The sequence below is a fragment of the Salvelinus sp. IW2-2015 genome, linkage group LG9 (genome assembly GCF_002910315.2).
Source record: "Salvelinus sp. IW2-2015 linkage group LG9, ASM291031v2, whole genome shotgun sequence".
Lineage (NCBI taxonomy): Eukaryota > Metazoa > Chordata > Actinopteri > Salmoniformes > Salmonidae > Salvelinus > Salvelinus sp. IW2-2015.
The window spans coordinates 7519946-7546515 of record NC_036849.1 but is presented as its reverse complement, the minus strand read 5'-3'; the positions used below and the strand labels follow the sequence as shown (position 1 = coordinate 7546515).

Below are 26570 nucleotides of genomic sequence, written 5' to 3'. Positions count from 1 at the left end.
ACTTGAAAATACAGATGGAACGTGCCAGAGCGAAAAAACTAAAAGGCTCATGAAATGAGGAATTGAAATTCATTCAAGTGAGAGATTCAGCAGAAGTGCAATCACTTTCACCTTGGCAGAGTCAGTCAGTGCATCATCACGCTGTATGTACCGTGAATCACTTGTATCTACAGTAACTAATAAAACACACAGGGTTTTGGGCTGTGGTGGGCTTACCTGCATGTTTCTTGGTGTGCTTGATGATAAAGTTCAGGTCATCCAAAGCACTATTCTGGTTGTTTCTGAGCAGATAAATGCTGTGCCTGTGCCAGTAAGCATCCAGCAGGTAGGGCTCTAAGGAAATGGCCTAGCGTGGAAACAACAAAACATTAACCATTTATCATCAGAAGCTAGGCCTAGAGGAGGAAAATGAAGCTAGTAGGGAAATCAGGTCAAACCTATTAGCTAGCTTATATACTTATAAATAAATGTCTAAATCAAGTTACTTTGACTAGCTTCCAACTGCAATTACAGTATTCCGACCTAACACACTCCTCCATGGCTGTCCTATTTCAGAACCAAACCTCTGCTAGCCTACTGAAAATGTGAACTAAACTTACGGCATTGAGATCCTCCAGAGCCTGGTTAAGCCGGCCCAGTTTCTTCTGCAGCGCCCCCCTGCGACACAGGTCAAAGGCGCTAGGTCTGTCCTGCTGGGCAATAGCCTGGGACAGCTTGGCCACCTCTCCCTCCAGGTCCACTGTGGTCAGGCCCTGGTCCAGGGTCAGAGACAGGTCCACCCAGTCCAGAGGCTGTATCTCATCCAGCATCAGGACCTTCTCCCCAGGCTTCTTCAGGGCCCCGCTCTGGAGGCTGCTGCTGGGGGCCCTCTTAGAGGAGTCTGACTCTTTCTTGGAGGTGCTGCTGCTCTCCTCCAGTGGGGGGAAGAGCTGGTCAAACCAGGCATCCCAGATATCCCTCACCCACTCCCGGGGAGGGAGCACGTCGGGGATGCCACCCTGGTCAGCGGCAAAGCTCTCAAAGTCCAGCACCAGGGGTAGGCTCGGGTAGCGGGGCAAGGGGAGAGGGAGGGGAGGCTCCTCTGAAAGGCACGTGGTGGGTTTGATGGGTAGTAGCTGGCACACAGACTCACTCCTGGGAACACAGGAGGCAGGCAACACAGACAGGGTGATTAGATGTAAAGAAGAAATGTATACATTCTGTAAATACAGCAATAACGTGGGTCTACTGTATATCCAAATGAAAGCACATTAGTCTGGAAGTTCTATAACTGCTTTGTTAGCCAAATGAATTGCAGTACTGTAAGCCTGCCTACCTGATGAGAGTACGTGGTGGCTCCTGCAGTTTTTCATGGATGTAGGCCAGCTTGGCAGGGCACAACTTCTTCCCACCCTTGGCGACCTTCTTCTTGGAGTGGGATATGCTGCCTCTCCTGACTGTTTCCCCCATCATCACCCTGCCTCGGTCCCTCCTGTACTGGTGTTGACTCTGGCTGAGGGCTGGGGTAAGCTCCTCTGTGTTGGGGCCTGCTGCGGGGGCTTGGTGGTCGGCCTCCTGCTGAACAGTGGGAGTAACCTGGGGTTGGATCTCCTCAGCCAGCACAGTGGAGAACAGCTGCTGCCGAACCACCTCCAGCTCTCTGGTGACGGTGGCAAAGTCACATGATACCTTGAGGAAGGCCTCTGGCTCAGGGTTGAGGTGTGGGGCAGAGAAGGGCCTCTTCAACTGGGTCAAGATGGTGAATAGTGAGACCATGGTCAGAACCTCTACTTAGGTGGTGAGATAGTGGTTTATCGTGTTATTGAATGACATGACATTTTTCATATACACTCACCTGTTCTTCGTCAATGGAGGGTTGAGGTGACTGCTCAGTTACTCTGAAGTCTATCATAGACTTGAACTTTCTGGACAGCACATTTTCCTGTAGGAAGATCCAACACGTTCGTAAGGGCATGCTAGAGGGGGGTTTGTTTAGTTTAGTTTGGGGGGAGGNCATAACACTTCAGTTCAGCACACAAAGGAACATATAATAATAGCCTAAAAAGCTCAGATTGTGGGGGTTAATATCGCTACTACTTTTCAAGTCAGCATATATTTTAATTAAAGATATTTATAGTCTGAAATGGGGGGTGAGCGTTGGGAATTACATACCATTTACATTTGGGTAGGGGGGGACTGAACACCACACTGACCAATGAGTTGGTTGGCTCCATCTCTGTCAGGTCACAGGCTGATTCCACCAGGTCCTGCAGATCACCATAGAGCTCCTCACTGGTCATTCCGGATTGCCTAAGTAACAAACACCATAGAAACACAGCAGGGTGAGATCACATTGGCGAGGTTTGGTTAACTGGTTCACGTGCAATTTGATATTCTAATATATCAAAGCTATTATTCACATATATCAAAGATATTTGATATTCAAAGATATTATATTTCACCAGGACATCTTTGGTTAAAAAGGCATGATCAATGTGGCCTTGTTAATGTTATCTAACTTTCAGAGTAGTAGGGCATCTTGTAATGTAATGATCAAAGAGCATCTCCAATGTTCCCCCATCAAGTCTCAACTAAAACACAGCCAGGAACAAATAGAGTAGAGTTAAGTCCTCCGTTAACAGTCCATGTGGACTGACTGTCTGGGAGGGAAGTAGCCTACAAGTCCGTCGGTAAACGTCAGAGGCTCAGTACTACACTACCTGGTACTTGGGAAAGAGTTTGTGTTTGACGAATGCAGGAGAGCAGCTGAACTTAGGAGGCGCTGGGTGCCAGAACATCTTCAGCTCGTTGGAACACAGAGAGGTCTGGGAGGAAGGAGAGAGATACTGTATAAGACACACAGAGAACTGGGAGGATAGACACTTCAAGACAGGTGACTCATCTAGACCAAGGAAAAAGACCCTTGAATAAAACAAACTCACACATGACATTAAAAAGATAATGCGGAACTGGAAGTGAAACATTTGACATTCTTAAACAATCCCAGATAGCTACAGTGTTAGTATCATGTTATAAGCAGTCCCTTTAAAAACCTCCTGTTTCTAATGAGTTACAAATATGTCTGGTGCCACCTAGTGCATCATCTTGTTGGATGATGAAACACTTTCTAGAAAAAATGTTTTGGGGGAAAAGTTGTATAAACATAGTGCTGATCCTCCTCACCGCCTGTCCATGAAGCATCATCCTGGGCTTCTCTACGTAAAACTCAGCGATCCTCTGCCAGTCAGCCAAGCTGGCTGAAGTCTGGGGAGGCAGGTGACTCACACAGTCCTTTCCATCAGACTCAGTCGCCTCCACGCAGGGCACACCTTCATTTACTATCCTGCAAAGAGATTCAATAGTTTTACATGATATGAGGTTGTTGTAATGATACTCCTGACATGTAAAGTTTCCCCACGTGGAGTGCAGAAGGTAGTGAGAGAGAAAGTGGAGAGAACGACCAAATCATATTTACTAAATAATTTAATGCAACCCTGTATCCCAGCACTTCAATTCCAAATGTTGCTATAAAGTCTAGGTTTTGGTCAGAAAACAACTTATGAAGCAGAGCCTGGGAGAGATAGATAAATAGAGGTTAAATAAAAAATGTAATAAAAGCATTTTACCTGTGTCTGTCAGGCTGGGCAGCGATGTGTTGTAGTGCTGCCCTCTGTTGGTGAAACTGTGGTGGTGCACTGAGTTGGCTAGAGGTGTGACAGACCCGGGAAGCCAGCTGCAGCTCCAGAGGTAGGGCCTGGCTGACTGGGGTTGTACAGAGGTGGTGAATGGTCTTGTACCCATCTGCACTGTGGGAGAGAATTAGAACAGTAATGACTACAATGTTGTGATACTCTTACTTCGCCAGTCCGTTTGCGCCATCATGCCAACTCCTTGTCACTGGCTTGACAATGATAGCAACAGAGTTGGTGAGAACACAAACAGATCTAGGACCAAGGTAATGCTTACCTTCAATTGTATCTAAATGTAACAGAATTTCTGACTTCTTTCCCTAGTCTGTAATAACACAGGGTATATATAAAACCCAACATACAGTATTATCACGTATGGTAAAGGGAGAAGTCAACTGACATTTTGCTTTGAACCAAAACCCCACTGGTTTGTTATATTGAAGAATGTCAACGATTCAAAAACAATCCACATATTTGAAACGTCTACAAGCAATACAGTGGTCTTGGGGCTTGTCCTAACAGATGAACCATTCTCTGTGGCGTAAGCAGATGAGGTGGTGGTTTATTTGCTCAGATCATCCCTGCCATAACTTCTCACCACTCTTTGAACTGGAGACTCTGTGTGTGGCCTCTCTGTGCTAGGAGGGAAAGGCCCGGCCTCCCTTCACCACCCACCACCCACCTCCTGTCCTGACAGACACTGGACAAATTTATTGGAGCCCAACATGTTCACTATGGCCTGCCACTCCTGAGATTGATCATCTCTCTGGCACTCTGGGTTAGGTAGGCATGCCCCAGCTCAGCTAGCGGAGCGGCAAACCTGTAAGGTCACCCTGGAGTCATTCGCCTTGTTTTCAATGAAATGAGCATTCCATAACTGTGGAGTGGAGCTGACCTGAGCACTGCCTTCAGCCTGGCTCCTTATCTAATCCATGTACCATCAGCAGACAGGCTGGCAGCCTGGCCCGCTTATACAGCCTCTTATCCATACCCAACAGAAACCTTTCAGTGAACCAAAGCTCTGAAAAACACCCCTAATTAAATGGCACTTGTTTTGGTTCCATTTTTTCGTCAATGGGGTTGGAGGGGAGTGGAAGGAGTGGGAGGGTGTGGCACAACTCCAACTCAGCACTTGCAGCAGGAGGAGGCAGTAAATCTGGTCTCTTTAGGTGAGTAAGGAGTCAGTTATAAGGAAGTGTGTGGTTGCACCAGGCTCCAGACAGAGAGAGAGCAGTCTAAAGAGTGTGTTAGGCTAGGAGCATAATTACTCTCTGTGTCAATGGGTCTCCGAGAATCAGGTGGGGAGTTTTGATGATAGCTTAGAAGTCACTTTATTTACAGAGAGACTCCCTGGAACTGAGCTCATCTCCGTCCAATGCCACCCCCGCCCAATCCATTAAAGTCAAGGTCGGAGATGGTTACTAATGATAGTGAGTTGAAGAGGTTGTTAGAAAACAACTTTGTTCAAAACAAGCAGGGATAACACAGTGACGACCATGATTATACAGGGTTTAAGCAACATGTCTTCATGTTTTAGGAGAAAACCACTATTTATTTGACAGTGCAGTGTTGTATGTGGTTGTATTTAATACCCAAGTTTGTAATAGAAGTAGTAGTTTAACCTCCAATAATGATCACAACTCAAAATCAGTTCGATACAACAACTCACAACTCTCATGATCAACCAGACTGACCGCGAATACAAGACGCTTACTGTGCTTTGGGGGCCCATGTTGCTAGAGGGGAGAGGCCTTGAATGGTTTTGTTTTGTAAAGACACCCTCGCTGGTCTCTGAGAAGGAGCTATGGTATCTCCTCGAGCTGTCATTACATCTGCATAAGTCACCTTTGATGGAGGGAGAAAAAAACCCCACAAAAACAAACGTTTGTTTTCTAATTGTGGGAGGCGTGAACAAGATAAACTGATAGTACAGTTACAACTACTGAACTTCACATAATGACAAACACATAAATCCAAGTATTACCTTCTGTGGAAGAGCAGAGACCATAGAGTCATCGCCGTCTGTCTCTCGTTCAGACAGTGAGTGAGCGATCTTGTAGACGCCCGATGTGACTTTAGGGGACTCAGCAGGTCTTGGAGGGGTAGGTGTCTCCCTCTTGACCCACAACATCCTCTGTGGAACCGGGGACCTCTGAGGAGTACCCTGGGAAAATGTGGATAAGACATTTGTTAATGTTAACTATCATACTAACAGAATTCCTTATCAAGGCTTTATACAACCTTAATAACAGAAACCTCTACACTTAAAAATGTTCTCAAATGCTCTGAAAACCTATTTTTCAATGAACTGTGAAAAATGTAAATACACTCTAGTCTCTGCATTACCTCTGTTTGTACATGGCTAATATTCTCTTCTCTCTCCTCTGATTCCACCGTTTTTTCTTCCTTTAAAAATGATTAAATGTTATAAAAAAAACAAAGATTGTCATTAATCAATACAAGTGCAATTGCTATGAGCATTGAATACCTGTTTAAATAACTAATATAAATTGACTATCCCCGTGCTTATTTAAAATCTCTACCAAAAGTATAAAGGTCAAAATGTTTGTGACCATTCAGCATATTATATGTTGTTGTCCTTTTGTTATGGTGTTGTCACCTCGTTGTCAGCATTGTAGCTGTCCCCCAGCACTCTTTCCATCAGCTCCTTGATCATCTGGTCCGAGGCAGATGGCATATCACTGTCCCCTCTCTGTAAGGAGGCAATGATCTCATCCACCGTCCTCCCTCTGCCTCTGACAAGCCCCATAGTCATGGCCACTGACTCCTCTGGGTGTCTCTGCTGGGGGTCCGTGTCCTCCTGGCTCTCTGCACCCTCGGCCCCTACAATGCCCCGTGCCTCCTCCAGCAGCTCTGTGGTGGACTTGACACTGTGGATACCGTTAGGGGCCATGGTACTCCTCTGGCTCTTTGAGCTTCTGTCGTCAGTGGGCGTCCTTGGTGCATGCGTAGACCTATCTTTCTGTTTCCTCCTTTTCTTTTTCTTGACCTTCTGTGGGGCTTTCCCGTGGGATTGCTCGGAGCCCGAGTCCTCACTGTTCCTGCTGTTGTCGGTGTTGTCCGAGCTCAGAGCCAGACATCTGCTGAAGAAGTTGGATCTCCGGATGCGCCTCTCCGCCGCTTCCTTCTCCGACACCTGCTCTGACTCCTTCTTGCTCTTGTATATAAACATCCTGGTCCCTGTTGCTGGCCTCTCTGACCTGGGCTTAGAGGGAGGCTGTGGCCTCATGGACATGGACACCACTTTGGTCGTCCCTGCTAGCTGAGCTATGGCCGGCTTCTGGGAAGGTTTCTGGCCTGGAGAAGACAGGATCAAATTAACTGAATTTCTCCCTTCACTGATTCCTTTGATACGTGTGGTTCCTTGACTCCTGCTCACCTCAGACTTTGTTTTATGGATGTCTAGTAGGAGTGCACTTTGTGGTAAGGAGGCAGGTGGTGATTGTAGCAGATCTGCATGGAACTCCAACAGGCTGACTGACCCTGCAGACATCTGTGAGGTCCTATTTTGGGGTGTGTCCGATGTGCCACAGGGTCCCTCTGTAGCCTCTTCCATCAGTCCTGATGACTCCAGTGTGTGGAGAGAGTCTGGTGGTTGGGCCTGTGTGCTGGTGGTTGTGTGGGAGTTGAAAAACAGCTGCTTCATTTGTAGGAATTCACACTGGGACTCATTGCGTAGCACCCCTAACTCCTTCTTCAGCTTTAGCTCCTCGCTGTGGCTCAGAACCTTATTTCTCAGCATGTTGCTCCATGTCTATCAACGTGACCAAATGTTGGAAAGTGAAACATGCAAAAAAGTAAAGGACTGAGGATGGAAGTTGGTGAGTAGTAAGAGGTATTCTTTTTCAATGGGTGATTATGAAATACACACAGCAATAAAAACAAATGGTAGCCTAAAACGTGATATATGACATGATTGATGCTTATTCTATGTAGGATTACGCGGCCTATGCAATAACTGATGATGATCAAACTGTTGATACTAATATTTGTGTTACTGTGTTACAAAAAGTAGCAGCACTGTCAGTATAACAGCTTCACAGTGTGTATTTTGTTGCTAGTGAAGTTTGAAAGATGTCATACGCCCCGTTTAACGAGCTACAATGTTGCCAGCAGTGAACCACTCCAATGCTACGAGAATAACGTTAGATTAGCTAACGTTAGCAAATTCCAACGCTTACCTTTTCCAAAACTATTGAAGTGACAAGACACCGCTCTTTGCTGAAATTGACGTTACTTTAAATATCTGAATATCATCTCATAAACACGTTGGCAGGTAAAATGTTTACAAACTTTTGGGAAGATTTGACATCCACCATTTCTTCGTGGTGGCTGGGAGGATCTCCTAGCAACCAAACCAGACAACTAGGCTGGACAAAACAGACACCACGTGGGTGCAGAACTGAGACTGCCTAAGACCGGACAAGCACTGGAAACTGAACTAAATAAAAAGTTACAAAATGCGAACGTGTTCAAAGCTCAAAGGCTTTTCTAATCGACAGAAGAAGTATAGTTTCAATTCGGCATAGGCCTATGCCTTTTTCTATTGGCTCTGTAGTTTTCATTCTGGATGTGTAGGCCTTCGGGAAATATTATTGTCATAAAATCCAATATTGTCTAGTAAGCTTATCAAATGTGGAATGTAATTCATCCCTTCTAATTTCTTTGGGACAATTCATCTTCTGATTCTATTTTCCTTTTTTTTCTGTGCCATAATAAACATGTGATCATAAAGACTCATGTCATAGAATAAAGCAATCTATTAGCGTAAATATCTGTAAAACAACCATGTTCATCTGTAGGGCTTTGTGGGGCTGGCTATATCTACCGTGTCAGATTTCAAATCCAGCAGTAAACCTAATTTACCATGCTTTGTGGGAGGTTTTAATCCGGCCTTAACAAATCGATTTTCTCTCCCTAATGGCGTTAGAGATCACCCTGAGATAATCTCATGTAAAGGGATAATTATCGCTGTTATTCCCTCATTAACGGGTTTAGAATCGAAGGACCTGGCTGCAACTGCTTGTAGGGCTACCGTCCAGTTAACAGAGCAGAGGAATATTGGGAAGCTTTTTTCACGCGTATTAAGATGTTGACACTTATCTTCTCCATTGTCCAGAGGCCATAACATTAAACATGAAACACAGGCCTACGTTGGCTACAATTAAATCCTATATATGGGCATAGTCTGCACATAAATTAAATTATTATAAAGAAATAAACCTTCATTGCTTATAAGTGAATATTTTTGATAAGAATATCCAATATCCTCAATGCTAACGCCTTCTCAATTCTCGCAGAATTTAACATTTTGATACCTATAGACAACTTTCTGTGAGCCAGAGCAAATATTATCATGAATTTGTAGGGCGCGCGCGCCCCTGTGTTGGTAATGGATCATTTGAAATTATAGGCATAAACAGTGACGATTCTGTTACATGTTATTCCATTAAAATTCCCTTCATGATTAATCATAAAGACCTAAAATACTAGGTTGTAATGCTAGTTTCCTGTCTATTTGGTTTATGCCAGGCTTTCTCCATGGCATATGAAATACCTTAATTTATGGATATAATTCCAAGTGCGTAATTGTACAACAACAAATGCCATGCTCGGCTGTTTTTCAAACCCAGCTTTCTGACTGATGGAATGTTTACACACCTTATTAGGGAGGGGAAAACATTATTTTTGACTGGGCTATTTTTCTCTGTAAAGACGCAGAATAACTGTGGGCACCGGAGGGGTGACTTCAGTAAGGGAAAAAGAGCCAGGCAAATGAACACTGAAAAAGTGGGTGGGTTGTACCGCCTACGTATTAGGGGAAGATCTAAACTCACAGGTCACACTGCATTCAACATCTATCTCCTCACTTCTTTACTCTAACCCTCCTGCAACATCCCACCAGTTACAGCGCACCGTTTCCTAGGATACATTTCTCCAAAACTCCAGTCTGAGGAACTGCATGTTTACTATTTGTGGATATCAACCATAATGTTGGGTACAGTGAAAATGGAAGGTCACGAAACGCCAGATTGGAGCAGCTATTACAATGACGCACAAGAGGTAGGCTATGTGTATTTCAGTTTTATTTGATTTGTGTATTAGAATAACAATTATAACTGATTTCCACCTCTTCGTTTTTGCGATGCATGTTTTCTAGCAAACTGCACTGAGTGTCCTTCAAAAAAAAAACTAAAAGCACAGTGTTGTTGTTGTTGTTTATGGAATATTGGGCTGTTTTGGGCATAGACTTCACTATATGCAACCTGGTGATGTATCCTAAAGAACGAGAGACGGCCAAGCACGCCGGGTGGCAGCAGTGCACATTGCAGTCACAGCAGGCCGAATGCTGACTTGAGATATTGGCACTTTAACAAGAAATAAAATCCCATTATACAAGTGCGTAAAAATGGGATTTGGCACTGAATATTTACCAGCCATCATGCAGCGAGATCATGGCATATGTTTATCAATGCATGCTATTCGAAAAGAAAGTTGCAGTCAGTGGAATATTTCAAATCAATCTTAATTCGTTTGTTCCATGCCAATAATAAGATGAATACACTTTGCTTGACCTTCTGTTTGTGCACAATAGGCCTACATAAAATGTTCATCTAAATTATTGCATTGCTTGAAAAGCAGCACAAAATCGCATTATATGCCCTAACACAATGAAACAATATTGTTTGAGTTTGAGATATATCTTATAAATGGACCAGGCTGCACTGTTTTGATGCTGCTGTTTAAAAGCTCTCAAAATGAATCTCGTGTTTTTTAGTCAAATCGAATTAATTAAATTCGTTAAGTTTTGAAATATTTTGTGTTTAACAGCCTAATATGAATCACTATTCATTATTATTGGCTAAACATTATTACACAGTCGATTTCAGCAGGAAAAAAAACAATAAAAAACGTAAGCACTTTGAGTGTGTGGAAGACCAATGCATTGTTGTGATCACATTTCTCTCATGTTATTCCAGGTATATTCGCCCATGGTGAACAACGGCATGAATGCAGGATTGAGTTCCATGAACAGTATGAACAGTTACATGAGTATGTCTACTAATGGAAATATGACCTCAGGTTCTTTCAACATGTCTTACGCCAACCCCGGCCTGGGAGCCGGACTAAGCCCCGGGACAATGACAGGGATGCCCCCGAGCGCGTCCAGTGCGATGAACGGAATGGGTGGAGGGGTACAGTCAATGGGCACTGCCCTTAGCCCCTCGAACATGGGCGCGATGTCGGCTCAGCAGGCTTCCATGAACGCTATGAATCCATACGCGAGCATGAGCCCTACTATGAGCCCAATGTCCTATACTCAGCCCAACCTGAACCGAGCAAGGGACAACAAGTCGTTCAGGAGAAGCTACCCGCACGCAAAGCCTCCGTATTCGTACATATCCCTCATAACCATGGCCATTCAGCAAGCACCAAGCAAGATGCTCACGCTTAGCGAAATCTATCAGTGGATAATGGACCTATTTCCATACTACAGACAGAACCAACAGAGGTGGCAGAACTCTATTCGCCATTCCTTGTCTTTTAATGATTGCTTCATCAAAGTGTCTAGGTCACCGGATAAGCCAGGCAAAGGTTCGTACTGGGCCCTGCACCCAGATTCAGGAAATATGTTCGAGAACGGTTGTTACCTACGCAGACAAAAGCGTTTCAAATGCGAAAATAGAAAGATATCTTCAAGTAAAGGGGACGGAAGGAAAGACCAGTCCGGTTCTGGGTCGCCTTCGAGCGAGAACACCAACAACAAGACTGGGAATGTGGACTCCAACTCTCTCTCCACCTCCAACCAGTCCTCCAGCCCTCACAGCATGGACCACAGGAGCAGTAGCAGCGCCTCTGAACTAAAGAGCAGCGGGCCACCTCTCCACCCCGTGGCCAGCTCGGCCACGTCCCTGTCCTCTCTCCCTTTACCTCCGCACTCGATGGCGCACGAGTCCCATCTGCACCTAAAAGGGGATCCCCATTACTCATTCAACCACCCGTTTTCAATAAATAATTTAATGTCATCCTCAGAGCAACAGCACAAACTGGATTTGAAAGCCTACGAGCAAGCTTTGCAATACTCCTCCTACGGCTCAAGTATGTCTTCCAGTCTACCCCTCGGCAGCGCGTCCATGGCTGGCAGAGCTATGGACCCATCCGCAATAGAGGCGTCATACTATCAAGGTGTGTATTCCAGACCAGTCCTCAACACTTCTTAGTATCTTCTCATTTTTATAGTGCTCGATAAAAGGATGACAGAAAACATTGATAATATTTTTTTGCATGCACCTGGTGCATAAGGACTGTTACTTTAATGTATAAGAATGTGTATGAGTAATAATACAATAGGCCTATACTGTAAAGTGTTCCCATTGAATGATTGTATATCCAGTCGTAAATCATTGCTAGTGTATTTAAAACAATTTTGAGCTTGTAAAATAATGTTGTATTCCCCAAACTTGTAGTCCCCACGATGAGTATGTCCATGTGTTACAATGTGCATGAATGAAGGTCAATAAGGTCTCGTGGAACGCGTGACACAGGTGAAGCGAAAAACACCCGTCTGTTCCAGATATCTTACTTTTTAAATGGATGTTGTCATTTTACGCATTGCTTTGGTTTATTTGCTAAATATCTGACAAACATATTTACAACCCAATCTTGTATAGCAATCTTAAATTCCACGTGGAAATGCATTATAAATAAAATGTGTATTTCTTTATACATGACAATTGTATGTCTTTTGTGGTATTTTTCAAACCAGAAAATGTGTGATTTTTATGTGCAGCCTAATGTCAGCGTTTTATCTTTCTCTGTTTGTTTTGATGTCTCTGCATGTGCTTAACTTATTTCTTGTTAATTTTCAAATAAAACAAATACGATTTATTCACTGATTGTTGGTATTTCTGATGTTAATTTTGAAGAAGCTATTCTGTGCATGAGGCGTAAAAAAGTACTATTCAATTACGCAACTGTTCCAACTTTTACGCATATCCAAATAATTCAGGAACAATATGAATTTTAACGTTTTGAGTTTAAATTAAGCCTTACAAAACATTTTCATTACCATTGTAAAGAGAGTGTATTAATTATATGGTCTAAAGCTTCTGTCAGAGTGACATATAGCCAGCTTTGTTGTTCAGACTATTGCGTAAAATATTATATCATGAATGTAACTCCATATGAAATTAGGTTATGAAACATTGATAGACACATCTAAAGCGTATTCAATATAATTGTAGTATCCCTGTAAAGTTCATAAATGCTAACTGTATTGATGCTCGCTTGGGTTGACGCACCGCAAGTTTTTGATCAATGAGCAAGGCTAAAGCCAAATCTAACAGAAATACAGCCGCAGAGCTTTACCTCATAAAGGATTCGGGCGTGTTGTAAATGGATTTTTAACAATATCATGGAAAGGCCAAAGCATCTTTTTGTGAATCGTAACCCTACATGATGCGGCTCGTGAACCTGAACAGATTTGACTTTGATCATGGTATTTTGTAGACACACATTTTGGCTGAGTAACCGTGAAATGTGTTTAATTATCATGTAATTGCCCCCCGATGCGCAAATAACATGGAGAATTGAATTGAGTGTGGTGAAAATATCGCGGAGAATTGAGGCTTTATAGGCTTATGCCATAGGCCTGTGGTCTGCGCTTTGTTTTTCAGATTATATTTCCACAGACGAATTCAAGCTTACTTGTTTTAAATAAATAAAATAACATTTTAAGAAGCTATGTTTATTTAGATAATATATTAACTGTGTTTGGAACAACTGAGAAGCTTGTCTGCGCATGAGTTTCATATGCTCGAGGCGTACCTTTAGCCTACTCCAGATGAATTGACATTAATATTAACAATATCTAAAAACCAAATTTTGTATGCTTTCAATTCTATCTTTTTCAAATACATTTTGGACTATAATATCCTAAATGGTGACAAATAAAATGTTTCTTGTTGGTCACTTTAAATATGGATAACATTTGGCCTATTTTCCTGCAACGATTGGATATTTTTCCCGGAAGAATTTAGGCTAACGTTAATATTGCATTTTTGTTATTTTCACCTCAAGATGATACATGATTATGTCAATAAAATGATTGCGATATATGCTATTTCAGTCATTTTGCCATAATGACAGTGTTCATTAATGAACGACAAGACTATCAAAGAGGGCATGAACCACAAATTGACACATTTAACGGAGAAACACGCTTACTCCAGATATGATCTAGAATATTTGCGAAGTCGTTTGGATCAAGGTCCCCATCGACATTATTTGATGGGCCCATTATAACCTACTTCATAGACCTACTGTATTTGAAGGTGTACAATGTTGGAGGCAAATAATATGGTATTGACCAGTATATGCCTGGCAATAAAGGTAGGTACCTTTAAAATTGTAAAATCAACCCCAGCAGATCATCCAAAATGCACCGAGTAATTAATGTATTTATTCTCCTATATTAAAACTCTCTTGCAAAGTGTTCTTTGCAGATTCCAATAACATAAACCTCAATTTGTGGAGGAAAGGACTCCACGTTTCCATGATAAATCTTTGAACTTTGGACAGATCTGGTTCATTAGTTTGCCCAGCTGTTGAAAAAAGACTTTGCAGTGTGAGATCCAGTATGGAAACCACCTTGTGTCGAACGTGAAACAGCAAATAAAAACAGAGAGCAAACCTGTCAGTGACTTGTGCTTGACTCTGATTGAAATCTTTGCTATTAGGGCACACCCCAACGTTCAAATAAGAGATAAATATTAATTTATATAGAATATCATGCATTATGTTCGACATTTCACCTGAAAAAGGCAATGAGGTGTTTTTTTCCTAGGCTACTCCGTGTATAATTTAGTGTAAGAGCATATCACATTGAAACCCATAATAGCTGTTCACTTTAGTATTTAATTAATAGTCTAAACCAACATATCAACGCCTTTATGCCCTCATATAAGATAATATGAATTAATAACTTATGAAGGTACATTTAGTAGTAATTATATAGACCTATTCTTACCCCGAAACGGTTTATTATATACACATCGATAATTACAATAATAAACATGTTATTATTATTATGATTAGGCTATTATTATTATTTATATGCCTAGTTTTCAATTGCCTTGGCGTATAGGTTATACGTGTTTTTCTACACATTAAATTTGAACTACATTATTCAAGTCGTCCAACCTTTAGTAATGTGTGACATATGTTATCAGCAGGCAGTGTCCAGCATGGAGATTTCAGCAGCGCCTTGTTTTCCAACTTATGTGGCATTTCACGTTTCCCCATCAAAAGCCCTGGCGCTTTCTTCACCCTTATGGACAAAAATTTCGACAACAATGCGCAGACCCCTTTACTTCAAAAGCGACCATCAGCGAGCCTACCCGTAGACCTTTCTTCTCCGTCTTTTCATTCTGAGTTTAGAAAGCCACTACAGGGCCAAGGCGCTTCTAATACCTTTTGATGGGGATTGAATTAATTATCTCCAATAACACAATTGTGCTTGGCCAACGAAAAGAGCAAAGCAATACCCCTTCAGATTCAAAGACGAAAGAAAGGAGCTTTCAAAGGCCGAGGGAGAAGAGGGAGAGATCTCTATCCGAAATCAGCTTTAGAAGCAGCTGGTTTTCCATTAAAAATTATACGGAAGAAGTTTATTAGGGCTTTGTGTCCTCCTAATATACATCGACTGTCAGGTTGGTGGTCCCTCGGCCTGCCTGCCTGCTACGAGACCATGGTGTTTTGTGTCTTCATTAATCCATTTGAGGCCACAATAAGGGGACAACCCAATTGGTTTTTTTTTTTTGGTTGCTCTCTTTGCAGGGTAACGGAAAAAGTTCGAACAAACAAAGGAGGATACAGAATAGTGCTATACATCAGGTTTTGCAGAGGACGAAGACAAATGGAAGTTATTACAAATGTATACCAGCTATCCAAATATTAAATACTAGGCTACCAGTCTGTTAAATAAAATAAGATGTGGCACTATGAACAAACAGTATTTGCTATATAAACTAAATATTAAACAATTTGACAGTCTAATACGGAACGCCCAAATCATCTATAGTCAAAAATGTAAACCATGCATAGTCTACCTATATCAAAAGAACAACTAACCATATTATGCAACACTGTAAACAACGAGATAGCCAGGAGAATGAACTATAGCCCACTTTTTATCATTGTGCAATAGGCACATTTCTCTCCAAATTGCATGCTTTTCACATAGGCCAAGGCTTTACAACATATGTGCTTCATGAACATTGTCATTTTATTGTCAATTAGCCTCCAGTTTCATACAATGTTACTAGAAAAGAAGGTCCACAACGAATAAATGGATGGATTGAGTGCGTTAAAGTGGAAGGAAAGACAGGAAATATTTGTTGTCGTTATAGCAACAGGATCAGTCACGCTTTTCTCTGAATTTCATTCACAACTGGGCTGCCTGAACACGTTTTTAATTAAAGCGTATAAAAAGTTGTTTTGTAGTCATGTCATCATGCGATTGGTTCTCAAAATGGGTTAATCGGGATTCCCCTTCTTTTTGATGCACCAGTGTACAATCCTTTACACGGAGACCAAGATAGTAAAATTCCCAGGATAAATTAAGGATCAGACTCCAAAATAACATTGCAAAATAAATATAAAATGGGCTTCTATAGGCCTAGTCAAGATATATTGAACTGAACCATAATACAAATTGAGACCTATAGGCTAGCCTACATTAGGCATTTTATTTGTACTACTGTGTGCGATCATCATAACAACGCGTAACGCACAATTGGAGGCGTGGCCGATTTGGGGATAACCAGGGATATCAAAAGTTTTCAGATTTCAACAAAGTGAAAGATTTTGCCTCCCTATTTAGAACAAGGCGGATTATTTGACGGAGAAACATACATTGGGAGGACCTTGTGGGATTAAGAGTGGGGACACCCAAGTTGTGCGATCTCCACGGTTACCAGCGCAGATGAAATCGACAAGCTTGTTGCTCGAGCATTATCTGAGGGGTAGGGTAGAGAGTACCCTCCCCTCAGATAATGCTCGAGCAACAAGCTTACTCTCTACCCTACCCCTCCTGTCTTTGGACTGCAACTTGAGGGCAACCGTGCATCCAACAATCCAACACAAATTCTGATTACATAATCGATCTTGTATGGGTACACAAATCTCACCACGGGCATAGCTTTTTTTATTATCGAAGGACAGCGGGAGGAATGTAGGGCTCGTTAGGGTCAACCCACCAATTTAAGAAAAATAGAACATACACGATGCGGATATAACTGTTTGGTGTATAATCTGTAGTAAAGGTCGCCTGATCTCTTCGGCCTCTTATGTTTATAAACTATTAGTATGCAAATAGGGACCACAGAGAGGTAGAACAGAGAGAGAGAGAGAGAGGGGGGGGGGGGGGGGGGGGGGGGGTGGGGGGGGAGAGGTTTTTGGTGCAGGAAAATGAGACTGATAAATGAGCAATATATCCATGGACAGTGCCTCTCTCTTTGCATCCATCTCTAGACCACAACATATTTTTCTCAAAGTCAGTACACACTAAGAAAAAATGGTTCCTCAAGGGTTCTTTGGGAAGGATGGTTCTATGTGGGACCATAATGATGCAAAGAACCATTTGAGCCCTTCAAAGGTCCTTTGCAGTTCACAAACGGGTTCTTTGCTTTTTTAGTGCTAATTAAAATGTAGTGCTAATTAAAATGTAGGGGCAGCGGCTCATTTGGATATTTGGGGGCATGGTTTGCTCACAGCTCTTTTTGTGCAAGTGTGAGTGAGTGTCATTCCAGTTTCTCATCTGTTGTGTTATGCCATCACATGTCATATATCACTATGGCCAGTGATTGGCCTTGTGAAAGACTCACCCTTGCCCATGGAATACTAGAATGGACATGAACCTTCTTATGATGGGATAAAGGTTAGCCATATTGGTCAGGGAGCTGGTCAACCATGCCATGTTTGCCAGTGCTGGGATAAGATAGTGTTAAATAATGAATTTGAAGTATGCATCTACACTGCATGTTTGTTAGCTAGCTAGACAGCCAGTTTAAGAGGAATGATTCCATACATTTTCTAATTAACTGCCAAAATTCCATTCAAACGATGCAGTCAATCCACAGCCATGCACTGGCAGAAATCAGTTGATGATAGGACTTAGACAAGTTGTAAATGCAACAATTACTGATATTGTATCATATAATGGCACTCACAGCTTTCCAGGAAAACAACAATTCCAATTAGACTAGTTTGGATTTCTCCCTGGCCAATTTGGCTGCCATTTTCACACCGTTCTGGAACTTTGAGGGTTTATGACATAAATTATTGGAGGGTCTAACAGGATCTCTATGCATTAAGAACAGTTGACTAAATCAGTAGTTCTCAATTCTCTACTCAGGGAGCCCCAGCTGTTCGAGCTACCACACCTAATTCAACTTGTCAATTAACACAATAATAACACCTACAGAATGTTAACAATATAATATGGCTGACCAGAATAACAAACCCTGTATGGTTTTTCAAAAGGATCCACAAATAACCTTTGACATTGAGAAAGGTTTTGTGTAGAACCATTCTCCATAAAGGTTCTATAAAGAACCATACAAAAGGGCGCAATATAGCCCCAAAAAGGGTTATAACCATAGCAGAACCCTTTTTTTGGTGCGATATAGGACCTTTTTTGAATGGTTCTTTATAGACCTTCAAAAACTGGTTCAATATAGCACCAAAAAGGGATCCACTATGGTTAAAAGCAGAATAACCCTTATGTGGTACTATATAGAACCATTTGTTTTTAGTGTGCAATGCCTTTGTCAAAATCTGGCCAATTAGGATATGACAATAGCCAAAATAATAGTGCCACGAACAAAATACAAATGTATTAAAATAAAGAGATTTAAAGCTCTGCTTAAAATGTAATTCTATAAAACCGAGAAAGAAGTTCAAGTTCCATGAAATGGATATGCATGGACTACTGAAGTTACCAAAATATACCCCTCTCTATATACTTTGACCTACTTTGAATACTTCTAAAAACTTAATATTGCTTCATGAAACCTTTAGTCAGCGAGAGAACAAATACGACAGATGTGTAATTTAGAGAATTTTGTCATATGGATCTTACAAAATGAATATCAGAGGTAGTGGGTTTATTTTTTTACTCTTTAAGACCTGTTCTAAATTAGCACACTTTGAGAGCTGAACCTTAGATACACAGAAGTGTTAAAAAAGACAGTTTTATCTTCAAATAGAAGTTTATATCAATCCATAGGGATATAATGGTCGTGACTGAGTTGAGAAAGTACTTTATAAAAATGAAGAAGAAAATTCCTGAGAATAAAACAACATTTTTAGTGGCCGCTAATAATGTCACACCTTTTTTCTTTGAGTATAGTAAATAGTGTTGAGTTACCAGAATAAAGGACGAAACAAATTTTTTATCAGTTGTTTATATGTTTTATTTCATACAATACTCACACCATAAAATGTCATTAAAATATTACAGCAATACTAACTTTATAATACAACGGATGCAAAAATACAGGAAGTTGATAGGTGATGTTCTTCAAATCACAAATTCCATGAATGATTTGATTTGAGAGCATCATGGAGTTGACTAAATAAATCACGTTATTTGGCCCGCGGCAGCATCAATGCCGAATCCAGGCAGCACCAGCAACCTTTTCAATACAGCACTAACATTTGCAATGAAATACTGTATATGTCAGGACACTGTATTGATCTGGGATATCAAAGAGAATACATATTTTATCAATAAAAGTAAGGCACAGAGGCATTTCCCTTGTAACAGAGATAGATAGGCAGCAACACAAACAGCAACACACAATTTAGTTGATGACAAAACAAATGTAACATGATTTTTAGTAAGGTAAAATGTTGAATTTAAGAAAGAAAGAGGGAAAAAGAGAGTGGGCAGCAACACACCAACAACCCAAGTGGTTAAAGAGTTTACGATTCAGTTTGAGCCCAGCCTGGAATGAGGCTTTGGAGTGCTGCACTTCTTACAACTGTTTGCCCAGTTAAGGCTTGGGTGTGTTTACACAGCGTTAAACACAACAGCCTGGGTCTGGGCAGGCAGGGAGGCAGCCTGGACACCAGATGTGGCCGTTCGACTGGACGGTCGCTCAGGCTGCTCCAGTTCGGGCAGAGCAGACAGGGGCTGCATCACAAATGGCACCCTATTGCCTTTACTATTTTTGTCCTATAGGGATGTAGGGCACTGGTCAAAAGTAGTGCACTTTATAGGGAATAGTGTGCCATTTAGGACAGAGCCAGGAACTGAGTGGACTCACTGTTGCTTCCCCCGGCGTAGTCTCAGTCAGATGACCGTCCGGACGCTGCCTGTCCCCACCTTCTTCCTCAGCACCTCCACCAGTCGCTCCAACCTGCACGGTGACAAAGAGAACAACATTCATTATAATACATGGGTTTAATAGTGCTTTTTAATGACCCAAAGACACGTAGAGGAACCCCAAATATAGGGATGGGGAGGAAGAGAGGGAGACAGGGGAGGAAGAGGGGGAGAGGGGAAGGGAGGAGGGGGAGTAATAATGGGGAGACAGGGTGAGGAAAAGAGGGAGATGGGGTAAGGAAGAGGGGAAGAGAAAGATGAAGAGAGGGTGTGAGGAATGAATGCACCTCTCCTGGTGCAGTGGTGCCCAGCACACCCTAACTAACACAAGGATACACTTGTTACAGGGCAGACCGGGGGTAGGATGTAGACGCTTCTTTAAGTGGTAGTCAGACCAAACCCACTGTACAAATCATTAAAATACACTGATTCTTTTCTCTCTCCTCCCATCTCTCTCTGATCTAGTGTTTTTCCTGGCAGAGGGGCAGGACAATAATGGTGTCCTTATGGTTGAAAAGAAAAGCAAATGATTCCCTGACAGGATGAAAATCACAGTGAATTGATGGGCGGGTGAGAGAGAGGAGAGGAATGCTTTTGGAGCGAGAGGCTGGGTGAGAGAGGGAGGAAACAGCACATTGCTTTTTTGGCTCTCTGGAAACAAGACATGTGAAGCTGGCCAAAACATGCAGTCATCACACATTCTAATTTTAACCTATCCAGACTATTATGGGTCTGCTACTGAAATACGGATATGATTTTACGGATGTTTATTGGCGGGTTGTACTTTTTTACATTTTTTAACCAGAGTCAATAATAATATTCCTAGCTATTTAGTTAAAAAGCATTCAACTGGAATTATGTTATGGTCAAAGATGTAGGGAAATTGGCTTTGACTAAAGAATATTTTGTGTATTTTCAAATAGGAACATTTCACAGGACTTGAGAGGTTTTTATCTCGTTCAATGATAATATAAACTCAGCCAAAAAAGAAACGTCCTCTCACTGTCAACTGCGTTTATTTTCAGCAAACTTAACATGTGTAAATATTTGTATGAACATAACAAGATTCAACAGCTGAGACATAAACTGAACAGGTTCCACAGACATGTGACTAACAGAAATGGAATAATGTGTCCCTGAACAAAGGGGGGGTCAAAATCAAAAGTAACAGTCAGTATCTGGTGTGGCCACCAGCTGCGTTAAGTACTGCAGTGCATCTCCTCCTCGTGGACTGTACCAGATTTGCCGGTTCTTGCTGTGAGATGTTACCCCACTCTTCCACCAAGGCACCTGCAAGTTCCCAGACATTTCTGGGGGGTATGGCCCTAGCCCTCACCCTCCGATCCAACAGGTCCCAGACGTGCTCAATGGGATTGAGATCCGGGCTCTTCGCTGGCCATGGCAGAACACTGACATTCCTGTTTTGCAGGAAATCAGGCACAGAACGAGCAGTATGGCTGGTGGCATTGTCATGCTGGAGGGTCATGTCAGGATGAGCCTGCAGGAAGGGTACCACATGAGGGAGGAGGATGTCTTCCCTGTAACGCACAGAGTTGAGATTGCCTGCAATGACAACAAGCACACTGCCCGAGACCATGACGGACCCTCCACCTCCAAATTGATCCCGCTCCAGACTACAGGCCTCGGTGTAATGCTCATTCCTTCGACGATAAACGCGGATCTGACCATCAACCCTGGTGAGACAAAACCGCGACTCGTCAGTGAAGAGCACTTTTTGCCAGTCCTGTCTGGTCCAGCAACGGTGGGTTTGTGCTGGACTGAGGGCTTGTGTGCCCACGTTGTTGCCGGTGATGTCTGGTGAGGACCTGCCTTACAACAGGCCTACAAGCCCTCAGTCCAGCCTCTCTCAGTCTATTGCGGACAGTCTGAGCACTGATGGAGTGTGCGTTCCTGGTGTAACTCGGGCAGTTGTTGTTGCCATCCTGTACCTGTCCCGCAGGTGAGATGTTCGGATGTACCGATCCTGTGCAGGTGTTACACGTGGTCTACCACTGTGAAGACGATCAGCTGTCCGTCCTGTCTCCCTGTAGCTCTGTCTTAGGCGTCTCACAGTACGGACGTTGCAATTTATTGCCCTGGCCACATCTGCAGTCCTCATGCCTCCTTGCAGCATGCCTAAGGCATGTTCACGCAGATGAGCAGGGACCCTGGGCATCTTTCTTTTGGTGTTTTTCAGAGTCAGTAGAAAGGCCTCTTTAGTGTCCTAAGTTTTCATAACTGACCTTAATTGCCTACTGTCTGTAAGCTGTTAGTGTCTTAACGATGGTTCCACAGGTGCATGTTCATTAATTGTTTATAGTTCATTGAACAAGCATGGGAAACAGTGTTTAAAGCCTTTACAATGACGATCTGTGAAGTTACTTGGATTTTTACGAATTATCTTTGAAAGACAGGGTCCTGGGAAAGGGACGTTCCTTTTCTTGCTGAGTTTAATTCCATGGTTATAATATCACTAAAGAGAATCAGATAGAGCCAAATGAAATGGGATCTTCAGGAGCACCATGGACAGGTGAAGAGCATGGTGCTAAATAGGAGGAAATTAACTAGATTACATTTAGCAAAAATTGCCCTTCAATCATGAAGGACACAAGCACATCGTGACGAGTGAACAAAATGTGAAAATAAATGTTCTTTTAATAATTGATAAAGCAATGGAAGTTTTCTTCCAAGTGCAAACATTCTTCTTCCGTAGAATTCAAAACTTTGGGAGCACTTAGGCAGGGAAGAAATCTCCAACTGTGAATGAAATTAGAATAGAAAGCCGGGACTGAACCCCAGCATACAGCAGGCTTTTTGTTATAGAGTGAGGATTTGAAGCTCTTTCCATGAAAATCTTATCCCCCGTCCTCCCCGTGACATCACTGATACGGAAATAATAAACTTGACACAAGTGGAAAGGCTACACTGCTCCTGTATTGTAATAGTTGTAAAAAAACAAACATTTTCACTTAGATTTTTCATATATACCATAACAAAAATCACAAGTTAAATCTTTAGTCATTGTAGTTATTAAAACAACTAACTAGTCATGTGCAGTCTATTATATCAAAGTTACCTTTTTAAATGTAACCTTGACTTGTAAGGTGGGGGAGTGAATGTTGATAAAGTATTCTTAAATCCCTGATACTGTGCATGTGCCACGCACGCACACACCCTGAAATAACAAACCCTTTTACACAAGGAGGGTCAAGGAAGAAAGACACATCGCTGATATTTTTGAGGGAGTGCGGTCTTCTCATCTTTGAAACACGGTGCACTGATTGTTTTCCCTCAGCAGCTCAGTTGTAATGACCTGAAAAGAGCCCGAGGGTGCGTCAAAATGATCTCTCCTTTCCCCTAAAGTGTGCACTGGTTCACTTCCCTTCATGGATTTGAAAAGAAATGACTGGTATATGGAAACTCCCTCTAGCTCATACAAACACTCAATTTGTGGGGAGTAGTGAACGAGTCCACACTTCAGCAGGATGGAGAGATTATTGTGACGCAACCAGAGAATTGCGCTGCCTGCGAGACTGTCTAAGCTGTGACCTGCCAATCTGCTTGCCAAGGGTTTCTACCGACTGGCTGGTAATCAGGCAGCATCTGGGAGTGGTCTGACCCAGGTATTGTCTGTCCGGAAGTTATTCTCCATCTGTTTTCCTCAACATGGCGAGTCATCACCACCGCAAACCTGGCTGTGTTTATTTATGCGTGGTGAGGATGACACGGCGGCTAGCGCTGTGTGTAACATCAGCTTGCTGTGGAGGAGAGATCAACATATTAGCAATGGGGAGAGAAAATAAGGCCAAGAGGATTGCTAATGTTTAAGAAAGGTCCAAGTCACAAAGGCCATGCAAACACTCCAGCCACTGAATGTACAGGCCACGCACACAGGCCAACACTCACTGACACACACAGGCCAACACTCACTGACACACACAGGCCAACACTCACTGACACACACAGGCAAACACGGCTCACCTAACTAGTTAACATGAACACGAGGCAAGAACTCCCCCCCCCCCCCCCCTCTCAAACACACACAAACACACACACACCTTGTCCCCCTTGTGTGTAAATGGTGCAGCCCCTTGTTGCATTTTTAAATATATGCATTAGCCTCTCTGTCACGTTTAGACAGTTCCAGCTAGTGTGTGTCTCTGTCCAAGGTGTACTGGTGGGGATTTGGAACAACACTGTTTACCAAGGGTGGCCAGTAAACCCAAACACACACGCTGGGGAGCAGCCAGAGAAAACATAAATCCTGATTAAGAATTCAGTGTCGCAAAACCAACAATTATAGCTGGAATAAGATGGAGTAAACACGCAGCTCTTCGCATTCATTCTAAACAACCCCGAATCAGACTCTTTTTGCAGTAGAGCAGTAAAATATAAGCTACCAGGGTTTCAGTAGTGTGCATTGTACTGGATGGATGGTACACTTGTTAGTATTTAATCAAGGTTTTAAAGCTCAGAAAGTGTTTAAAATATACATATACAGTATATAATCAATAATTAATAGTTACACATGACATCGAAAATGCAATGTTCAACATTTACAACGATGAATCATAAGAAAGTTACATAACACCAACTCAAGTTTGGGGTCACATAGACGAGTTGAGTATCTGGAGCATCAGCATTTGTGGGTTCGATTACAGGCTGAAAATGGCCAGAAACAAAGCCCTTTCTTCTGAAACTCGTCAGTCTATTCTTGTTCTGAGAAATTAACGCTATTCCATGCGAGAAATTGCCAAGAAACAAAAGATCTCGTACAACGCTGGGCACTACTCCCTTCACAGAAAAGCGTAAACTGTCTCTAACCAGAATAGAAAGAGGAGTGGGAGGTCCCGGTGCACAACTGAGCAAGAGGACAAGTACATTAGAGTGTCTAGTTTGAGAAACAGACACCTCACAAGTCCTCAACTGGCAGCTTCATTAAATAGTACCCGCAAAACACCAGTCTCAACGTCAACAGCGAAGAGGCTACTCCGGGATGCTGCCCTTCTAGGCAGAGTTCCTCTGTCCAGTGTCTGTGTTCTTTTGCCCATCTTAATCTCTTCTTTTTATTGGCCAGTCTGAGATATGGCTTTTTCTTTGCAACTGCTAACGCTCCAGATACTCAACTCGTGTATGTGACCCCAAACTTGAGTTGGTGTTAAGTAACTTTCTTATGATTCATCGTTGTAAATGTTGATGTACCCCATTATGGGGTATTATGTGTAGATTGATGAGGACATAAAAAATAAAATAAAACATTTTAGAATAAGGCTGTAACGTAACAAAAAGGCTCCTACTTTCCGAATGCACTGTAGAGCAGCAAAGGCTCTGAGATATGATGATGATGATGAGAGAGGGAGAGAAAGACAGCAGTAAGCAGCGTGCCCGTAACTAGCGGGCGAGGACCACCATCTCCTGATGAAAAGGGTCTTTGTGTCCTTTCGTCTCCTCCATGGCCAATTTTGATTCAGCAGGCAGCTTCAGATAGGTCATTAGACATTCTGCTCAGCCCCTCCATCAATGGAGCTGCAGGACAGTCAGCCCCCGGCACTCAGGTGCCACATTCTGGGCCGCCTCTCCGTTTCCTCTGGCAAGCCGTGTCCTCTAGGGGGTGATGAGGGGGGAGAGGGGGAAGGGGGGAGAGAGCGAGGTAACTCGGCTCCTCGTGCATTCTTCTCACAGCCGTGCGACGGGGCCCGCGTCAGAGCTGCTTCCCACTGACTCCCACACCACCACAACCCAAATGGTGCCCTATTCCCCTACATAATGAGCTACCTTTGACTTGAGCCCTAGTGCACTATAGAGAATAGGGTGCCATCTGGGACGCATCCCAGCAGGACCAGGGCCATCCATCTGGGGGTCAGTTAACGGTCGAGTGTGACTGTCTTCTGATGCTACTGCTGCTGCTGCTCATCCTTGCCCTGGGCCGCAGTCTCTACCCACCCTCCACACATCTAACCACCCTGACAGGCCTCTTTCTGGGAAAGGATCTGACTGAAAGATGTCCCAGTCCCAGACCATGCTCTGAAACTGTTAACACTACCTTGTTGGCCTCCACTAGGAACCAGTAGTAAAAAAATAAATAAAATAAAAATCATAAAAGTGCAGAACATCAGTAACAGTACCAGTTCAGTGCACGCAAAGTAATTGCTAGCTGCAGTTTTCCAAACTATTCCCAGTCTGCACACTGCAAGAGCAGTTGAGCCAGCGGACTGAAAATGTTGCCTTCATACGGGAAGTGTGCGTTAGTTTTTACATTTACAGTGAAGGTTGTAGAAGACGCTGTGTGATCTTCCCGAGCATAATGGAGGCCCTCCAGTGAGGATCGTTTAAATACAATACCAACCAGAATCCCCTCTTTTCTCCCTCCCAATCTGAGGGGTGTGGGGGGGAAGCCTTTCAGCTTTCCCAGTGCTGAGAACTGTCACCCCCCCCCCCTCCATCACCATCCCCCAATCCCCCTGTTAATTCACCAGGCAAACAGATGAGCA

At 42.8% G+C, this 26570-nt stretch overlaps 3 protein-coding genes across 5 annotated transcripts in view; 1 reads left to right on the top strand and 2 right to left on the bottom strand.

Annotated features, from left to right (window-relative positions):
- ttc6 (tetratricopeptide repeat domain 6) overlaps positions 1–7547 on the bottom strand; it is a 29467-nt gene extending 21920 nt beyond the window's left edge. The window contains exons 1-12 of the mRNA XM_070445113.1: positions 6289–7547; positions 6015–6074; positions 5653–5832; positions 5383–5513; positions 3606–3785; positions 3163–3322; positions 2695–2804; positions 2193–2289; positions 1835–1921; positions 1316–1725; positions 600–1134; positions 217–346 (exon numbers count right to left, since the gene is read on the bottom strand). Of these exons, the coding sequence (XP_070301214.1) occupies positions 217–346; positions 600–1134; positions 1316–1725; positions 1835–1921; positions 2193–2289; positions 2695–2804; positions 3163–3322; positions 3606–3785; positions 5383–5513; positions 5653–5832; positions 6015–6074; positions 6289–7431 (3223 nt within the window). The 5' untranslated portion in view covers positions 7432–7547. The remainder of the gene's footprint in view (positions 1–216; positions 347–599; positions 1135–1315; positions 1726–1834; positions 1922–2192; positions 2290–2694; positions 2805–3162; positions 3323–3605; positions 3786–5382; positions 5514–5652; positions 5833–6014; positions 6075–6288) is intronic.
- Positions 7548–9572: 2025 nt separating this feature from the next.
- On the top strand, positions 9573–12578 carry foxa1 (forkhead box A1). The gene is made up of 2 exons (XM_023994110.2): positions 9573–9752; positions 10670–12578. Exons 1-2 carry the CDS (start codon positions 9681–9683, stop codon positions 11909–11911), a joined length of 1314 nt encoding a protein of 437 aa, XP_023849878.1. The 5' UTR covers positions 9573–9680; the 3' UTR covers positions 11912–12578.
- A 6568-nt stretch (positions 12579–19146) lies between these two features.
- The window catches only part of mipol1 (mirror-image polydactyly 1), a 73946-nt gene continuing 66522 nt past the window's right edge, over positions 19147–26570 (bottom strand). For all 3 annotated transcript variants that reach the window (XM_023994108.2, XM_023994107.2, XM_023994109.2), the window contains one exon: positions 19147–20113. In XM_023994108.2, coding sequence (XP_023849876.1) covers positions 20047–20113 — 67 coding nt within the window. In that variant the 3' untranslated portion in view covers positions 19147–20046. The remainder of the gene's footprint in view (positions 20114–26570) is intronic.

What these genes read in the sequence shown, in the direction of transcription:
- foxa1 (XM_023994110.2), top strand. Translation starts at nt 9,681, where the DNA reads ATGTTGGGTACAGTGAAAATGGAAGGTCACGAAACGCCAGATTGGAGC. An exon ending in ATTACAATGACGCACAAGAG is followed by an intron (nt 9,753 to 10,669) that starts GTAGGCTATGTG and finishes ATGTTATTCCAG; the next exon opens with GTATATTCGCCCATGGTGAA.